At 44.8% G+C, this 7,781-nt stretch overlaps 1 protein-coding gene across 1 annotated transcript; it reads right to left on the bottom strand.

Annotated features, from left to right (window-relative positions):
• Positions 1-4,327: 4,327 nt before the first annotated feature.
• LOC122945716 (pollen-specific leucine-rich repeat extensin-like protein 2) lies at positions 4,328-7,454 on the bottom strand. The gene is made up of 3 exons (XM_044304878.1): positions 6,988-7,454; positions 6,370-6,523; positions 4,328-5,112 (listed from the first exon to the last, which is right to left on the bottom strand). Exons 1-3 carry the CDS (start codon positions 7,256-7,258, stop codon positions 4,488-4,490), a joined length of 1,050 nt encoding a protein of 349 aa, XP_044160813.1. The 5' UTR covers positions 7,259-7,454; the 3' UTR covers positions 4,328-4,487.
• Positions 7,455-7,781: the final 327 nt, after the last annotated feature.

Genomic DNA, 7,781 nt, shown 5'->3' with positions numbered 1-7,781 from the left:
GCACCCCTTAATCAGTATTTTGCGGAAGAAGGAATATGGCACCCCTCAATCAGTATTTGGCAGAAACAGGTATATAGCACCCCTCAATTAGGATTGAAGGTATATCGCAGCCTTCAAGCTGTTTTTTGGGGGGCAACAGGTATATCACAACCTTTGCAATTAGTTACTTCAATAGCGTTTGTTCCTCTATCTAGCTGCGGTATCGCAGCAGAACCACACACAACTGCTGCACAATACAAATATTGTGTTAGATTGTGTTAATAATCTGTGTTAGAAAGTACAGTCATGGTCAAAAGTTTTGAGAATGACACAAATATTCGTTTTCACAAAGTTTGCTGCTAAACTGCTTTTAGATCTTTGTTTCTGTGATGTAGTGAAATATAATTACATGCACTTCATACGTTTCAAAGGCTTTTATCGACAATTACATGACATTTATACAAAGAGTCAGTATTTGCCGTGTTGGCCCTTCTTTTTCAGGACCTCTGCAATTCGACTGGGCATGCTCTCAATCAACTTCTGGGCCGATTCTTTCATAATCACTTCTTGGAGTTTGTCAGAATTAGTGGGTTTTTGTTTGTCCACCCGCCTTTTGAGGATTGACCACAAGTTCTCAATGGGATTAAGATCTGGGGAGTTTCCAGGCCATGGACCCAAAATGTCAATGTTTTGGTCCCCGAGCCACTTGGTTATCACTTTTGCCTTATGGGACGATGCTCCATCGTGCTGGAAAATGCATTGTTCTTCACCAAACTGTTGTTGGATTGTTGGAAGAAGTTTCTGTTGGAGGGTGTTTTGGTACCATTCTTTATTCGTGGCTGTGTTTTGGGGCAAAATTTTGAGTGAGCCCACTCCCTTGGATTAGAAGCAATTCCACACATGAATGGTCTCAGGATGCTTTACTGTTGGCATGACACAGTACTGATGGTAGCGCTCACCTTTTCTTCTCCGGAAAAGCCTTTCTCCTGATGCCCCAAACAATCAGAAAGAGGCTTCATCAGAGAATATGACTTTGCCCCAGTCCTCAGCAGTCCATTCTCTATATTTTCTGCAGAAGATCAATCTGTCCCTGATGGTTTTTTTGGAGAGAAGTGGCTTCTTTGCTGCCCTTTTTGACACCAGGCCATCTTCCAAAAGTCTTCGCCTCACTGTGCGTGCAGATGCGCTCACACCTGCCTGCTGCCATTCCTGAACAAGCTCTGCACTGGTGGCACTCCGATCCCGCAGCTAAATCCGCTTTAGGAGACGATCCTGGTGCTTTCTTGGATGCCCTGAAGCCTTCTTAATAAGAATTGAACCTCTTTCCTTGAAGTTTTTGATGATCCTATAAATTGTTGATTGAGGTGCAATCGTAGTAGCCACAATATCCTTGCCTGTAAAGCCATTTTTATGCAACGCAATGATGGCTGCACGTGTTTCTTTGCAGGTCACCATGGTTAACAATAGAAGAACAATGATTTCAAGCATCACCCTCCTTTTAACATGTCAAGTCTGCCATTTTAACCCAATTAGCCTGACATAAATATCTCCAGCCTTGTGCTCATCAACATTCTCACCTGAGTTAACAAGACTATTAGGCCTCATGCACACGACAGTTTTTTTTCTCGGCCCGCAAAACGTGGTTCCGTTGTTCCGTGATCCGTGGCCGTTTTTGCTTCCGTTGTGCTTCCGTGTGTCCGTGTTCCCGTTTTTTTTGCGGACCGTCTGAAATCTAGGAATGGTAAAAAAAAATTAATTTTAATAACTCCACCCAGGATACTGGTATAAATCAGGGGCACCTGAGTATGGATTTGCTGGCCATTTTCTGTAGTCTTTCCAGAGTACAGAGGTTATTTTGGCTGCTCTCTTTGCTGTATCACCATGTCTGATTCTGAGGACGAGGTCTTGCTGCATTGGCTGGTTTCTCGGCGTTGGGGACAGCGCACTCCTTTGGTGAATGAGGAACCGAGGAGAAGGCGACGATTTTGGGTCCATCCGATTGTTTCCCAACGGCACCGGAAAGGACACTTCCATACGCTATACCAAGATCTTCGCCGCCATCCGGAGAAGTTCTATTCCTTCTGTCGGATGTCAGTGGGTACCTTTGACCGATTGCTGTCGTCTCTACGTACTGTCCTTACCTTTATGGACACCAATATGAGGCGCAGCATTACTCCTGAGGAAAGGCTCATCGTCACGTTGAGGTAAGCAGTATAGTACTTGTTAAGTTTCACCAGAAATGTGCACTGCTTGTGTTAGGAGTAACATGTGCTCCAAAATGGCTGCTGTGAGACATGTGCTACTGTTTGCTGAAGTAGCATTTCTTTGCCCTTTTTTTCTTTTGGGGGGGGGGGGGGGGGGAGTTTAATGGTTTGTTTCTTTACACATTAATCACAGTTACATGACCTAACATTTTTGGTGTTTTTTTTACCATTTGGATACTGTGCAAAACTTGTGTTCAGCTATCGTCCTCCAGACACTCCAAAAATACACTGCACTCGCCAGGCGTTTGCTAAAAATGGTGTTTAATACACTCAGTCCGGCGTGATTCAGCAGCTGTAACCTTCCTTTCAGAGTTATTAATCTGTCAACAATTTTCATCCTATACTGTCGAGTGCCGTGGTTTTTGATAGTGTCTGAATGAAATTGGTCCCTCTGTCAGGATCTCTCTCTGCGTGCACCACCTTGGTCCAAGTCGATGTACCGGTCTGGACCCTATTTGGGATGATTGTGCTGCTGGCAACCCACGAGATTTCCAGCTATCGTCCTCATCATGCATAATGTTCACATAATTGTGCACTTGCTCAGCATTTACTGCATTAAAAAGGGTCTAAACATCGTTGTTGTCACTTAGTTGTGGTAGTACTGCCCACACACAGGGCCTTGAGTGCCGACTATGGCACCCGTCCCATAGGTTCCCCACCACTAGACATATGGTGTTTTCAATCGTGGAGTGTATACAGCATTATACTAGAATCCTGAATCTGTTCTTACCTGCAATTTGTTGATGACTGTTTTTTTTTTCCCCCTTTTTCCTACAGATTCCTTGCCACTGGGAACTCTTTTGCATCCCTGCATTTTGAGTTTCTTTTAGGGACCTCAACGATCTCGAGAATTGTACGACACACTTGCCATGTCATCTGGCAGCAAATCCGAGAGACGGTGATGCCACAGCCCAAGGTGGACGATTGGCTTCGGATCGCTGAGGGCTTCCAAAATTCTGCGCAGTTCTCAAACTGCATCGGGGCAATGGATGGCAAGCACATCCGTGTGAAGAAGCCGCCACACTCAGGGAGCCGTTTCTTCAATTATAAACAGTTTTTCTCGGTAGTGCTGATGGCTGTTGCTGACAGTCATTACCGGTTTATAATGGTAGATATCGGGTCCTATGGAAGCACTGCGGATGCTCGCATCTTTAGTGCTTCTAGAATGGGTGAGCGGCTTCGTGCCAACCAGCTTGCCCTGCCCGAGTCCAGAAGACTGCCCGGATATGCAGGTCCGCCGGCTCCGTTTGTCATCGTGGCGGATGAAGGGTTTGCATTGACTCCACATGTTATGCGGCCCTTCCCAAAGCGTGGTTTGGATGTCAGGAGGCGTATCTTCAACTACCGGTTGACTCGTGCCCGTCGGTATGTGGAGTGCGCTTTCGGGATACTCTCTAGCAAGTGGAGGGTGTTTCTGTCATCCATACAGATGGATCCGGAGAATGCTACCCTGGTGATTCAAGCTTGTGTTGTTCTACACAACTTCACCAGGATTCACGAGGCTTCCTCTTCTCTTGACATGGAAGATCTTCCTACGTCATCAGATTTGGGTTTGGAAAGGACCCTGCATAGACGACCTGGGACTGCAGGCATTGCAGTTCGGGAACTCTTTGCAGACTACTTTATCAGCCCAGAGGGGTCTTTGCCATGGCAGAGGGACGCTATTCGTGGCAGTTTTTGAAATCTTCTGGGCTCTTTAGTTTTTTTTTTTTTCTAGCTAAATTACTAAAAATGATTGTGTTAGTTGAGTGTAGGGACTCGCAAGATAATGAGGACCCTTGACGTGGGCTTGCGGGCTGAGATTTTTTGGACATCACATATTTCAAAACAAAATATTAATGATGTTTCTGTCTAAATGGAATTTTTCAGAAACATCTTGATATTTTGCTCTTATGGTCCAAAAAGTTTTCTAATACCTCATCTGCACAGGAACCCTAAATAAAGATCTTTATCGTCCAAATAAAGTGTGGCTTTCTGAGATACAGTGTGTGTAGCTTTTGTTTTAGAATGCATTTTAAAATGTACATGTTGTGTGTAGTGTGCAAATAAAACAATAGTCAAATTTTTTGGGACCCAAACCAAACTTTAGTCAAAATAAGGGGTCACCCAAAACACTGGCAATGAAAAAAATCTTACAACACACAAATAACATAAAAATAAAGTGCTTAATATAAAACAACCCTCCCAAATTACAAATCTAGAAGGTCCCGCGTGAATGAGCCCGGTGCAAATGTGGACCGTGGCCTAACCTGGGCCTGTGTTGGGGCACCAGTTGGTAATTGGGGCTGGTAAAGGGGCTGGCCCCCAGGATGAATAGGCCCCTGAGGTGGAAGGTACTGGGGAAGGGGGGGGGGCATAAGAAGGGCCTTGGGTGGGTTGGGGTGGGAATGAATATGGGGCAGGATTTGGCTGCTGGCCTGCATTTTCAACCTGGAGTTTCAATGCATGCAATGGCCCAATGAGGTCTCCATGGTTGGGGCAAGTAAACATTTTTATGACCATATTTAAGCAAGCCATGCAGTCTGGCTGCTCATTCGCAGGGACCTGCTGCAGTAGCGGCCCCAGTCCCCTCAACAGTTTCTCCTCCTTGCCATCACTCCTCCTCTGGGCCAGAAAATCGATGACTCGGGCATCAATTACTTCCCGACTCTCTGGCACAGAGGAAGAGGGAGGGACACGGCGGCGATGTCTGGGCTGGGGTTGAACTATCCGCGGTGGACTGGATAGTGGTTGGGGGCCTTGGCTCTGGGTGGAGTCCTCGGGGTCCTCAGCCGGCGTGGGAGCAGGACTTGTGGCGGGGGAGAAAACCGCAGGGGTCTCACTCCCAGACGTCTCGGAATCAGCCGAGGGATCCAGACTGTCCACAGTTCTGAAATGGAATTTCAAAAAAAAGTACATTACATTTTGGCCTGGATTACATTTATAAATACACAGACTATATATTAGTTAGAATCTGGCGTGTGTCTCCAAATTAGATACAGAGTGGTAGCATAGATCAGACATTTGATTTTAATTACTCACTACTAGCTTAGAGGTGAACAGTGCAAAATCGAGAAAAATAGTCATTTGACATGTAACGCCAGCAGAAGTCTTGGAAAGGCATAATGTTACTGAAAATGGCAAACATTGTTTGCCGTTTGGAGCTGTCCAACAACTGAAGAGGATTCAACATTCAAGGGCCGAAACCAGTGCCAACGGCATCTCGTCAGGATGTGACCCGCTACCACCATCCAAAGTATCAAGCGGAAAATAGATTTGAGTATACGATCATTTACTAAGAATGTACATGTACCAGCCCTCTATTGACCATGGTGAGAGTATTACTTTTAATCCTGCTGGTCAACCGTAGTTGGAACATCATTATAATCCTTTTTCTATGGATCCGGTTTTTTGACATTTTCATAGTTTTCAGAAAGGAATCAATGTTGGCTTTGGTTCAGTACCATTTAAGCAATATAAATGAATATACCAATACCTAAGGAGTTCCATTTTCAAATACATACCAAAGTAAGGGAATCGGTCTATATTAAACCAAAGTGGCATTGTCCCAAAACTAAAATATGAAATACATATTCGGCCCTCCTATTCGGCCCTTCCAATTCTTGCGGGCAAACTAGATGATCTACTGTATGAGGAAATAAAGCGTGCAGTGTGCACGTGTCATCTGCCTTCTCCTATTTCTTGTTCATATTGCAAACATCTTAGTCCCTAGACGGACAATAAATGTATTGTACACCAAAAAAACAGAGAGGGGAGGCGCAATCTGCACACTACACGTGTCGTTTCAGCAAACAGATCATAAGCGGTGGGCCCCGGATTAACCACACCCCAAAAATAATGTAGACTACCAACACCAGGCATGTACAAACTGTTGCCCACCAGCTGATGCACAACTACAACTCCCAACCGGACAGGTAAGTTTACAGCTAGTCAGCTATGCTGCGAGTTTGCGTTGTTATACAGCTGGATGGAGTCAGTTATGACATGGCTGCACTAGAGAAAGTATAGATCAACAATACAAGAACACAACTGGATCCTTTAAATTCTGGTTCTGTTTTACCCGTCTACATACTACCGAAAGTGTGCCCTTTCAATACATTCAAAGTAAAAACAGAAAACTACTTACGGCCTCAAATCCATTACTGGCCTTAAGAACTGCAGCTGGGCAGTGTATATGTAGGCCCGTTTTTTTGAGGTTCCTTCCCCACTCCGGCCTTTGTTGCTAACCTCTCGCCGGAATTGGTCGCGGCAACTCGCCCATCTTGTTTTGGTTTGCTTGACTGTTTAAAAATGAAATGAAAGACAATTGTGAGATCTACTTTTTTTTGGAAAAACTACATTTTTTCAAAAGAAACAAAATAAAAAGGGAAAAGGAAAATGCGCAAAATAAGCAATAATGGAAAAAGCACATGATACAGTCCAGCAGGTGTGTGGATGCAAGCCATTAGGACTAATAAACGTTACAATATGTGAAGGTGACAACTGTAAGATGCTCAATTTCAAGGTAAAAAGTAGCCAGACGTTATTATACATGAGTACTGAATGCTGTCGCAAAGGGCAGGACAGCCATTTAAATATGGAAATGGAATTTAATACACGTCTCTATAATAAGCCAGGTACAGGGCTTTCGGAAAAATGAGGCGGTACAACAAAGAAAACACTATGGTGCCCTCTGGAAATTACAAACTACATATTTGGCCCACACAGAGGAAAATGACAGCACATCTACATTGCTATCACTTACCTAATTCAGCACGACCTCGGCTATCCGCTTTGGCCCATTCATGCTTGCGTAGGCTCCGGGCCACTTGTTCCCATGAGGCCTCCTTTTTAACCCGGTCGCAATACGAGTTGGCCCGGATGTCCCAAAGTTCGGGCCTCTCCTGGACCAGGGTTATCAACTTTTCTACATTAAACCTTGACATGGTGGCTGCTGAAAACTTGAAAAATGGCTGCCTCACCACACACCAGCTTGTCTGCACAGGAGGCTCGAAATTACCATATCCTGTGACCATATACTTCCTGTATCTATTTTTTTAAGAATTTATTGGCACAAGTTTTGGCAGACAATTTGACCATGTCAGAAGTATGAAATAAAACGGGCGCGGACACGGGCGCGGCCACGGATGACAAACGGGTGTGCAAACGCGTTTTTCACGGCCCCATTGACTTGAATGGGGCCGTGAACCGTTGGCCGTGAAAAAAATAGGACAGGTTATATTTTTTTCACGGCCTCGAAACACGGGTCACGGGCGCGGTGTAAAAACGGTGCACAAGCCGAGTTTTCAACGGCCCCATTGAAAGTCAATGGAGCCGCAGAAAAAAACGTCTAACGGCACAACGGCCACGGATGCACACAACGGTCGTGTGCATGAGGCCTTACTGAAATGATCTCGGCAGGTCCTTTATTGACAGCAATGAAATGCAGTGGAAAGGTTTTTTGGGGGATTAAGTTAATTTTCATGGCAAAGAAGGACTATGCAATTCATCTGATCACTCTTCATAACATTCTGGAGTATATGCAAATTGCTATTATAA

Source organism: Bufo gargarizans, chromosome 8 (assembly GCF_014858855.1).
Source record: "Bufo gargarizans isolate SCDJY-AF-19 chromosome 8, ASM1485885v1, whole genome shotgun sequence".
NCBI lineage: Eukaryota > Metazoa > Chordata > Amphibia > Anura > Bufonidae > Bufo > Bufo gargarizans.
The sequence above is the reverse complement of the archived record's forward strand: the minus strand, read 5'-3'. Positions and strand labels throughout refer to the sequence as shown.

Bases quoted from the DNA above. Each gene is read 5' to 3' on its own strand.
- LOC122945716 (XM_044304878.1), bottom strand. From the start codon at position 7,258: ATGGTCACAGGATATGGTAATTTCGAGCCTCCTGTGCAGACAAGCTGG. The intron at 6,524-6,987 runs GTAAGTGATAGC...ATTTTTAAACAG, and splicing joins CCGAGGTCGTGCTGAATTAG to TCAAGCAAACCAAAACAAGA. The intron at 5,113-6,369 runs GTAAGTAGTTTT...ATTCCATTTCAG, and splicing joins CCAGTAATGGATTTGAGGCC to AACTGTGGACAGTCTGGATC.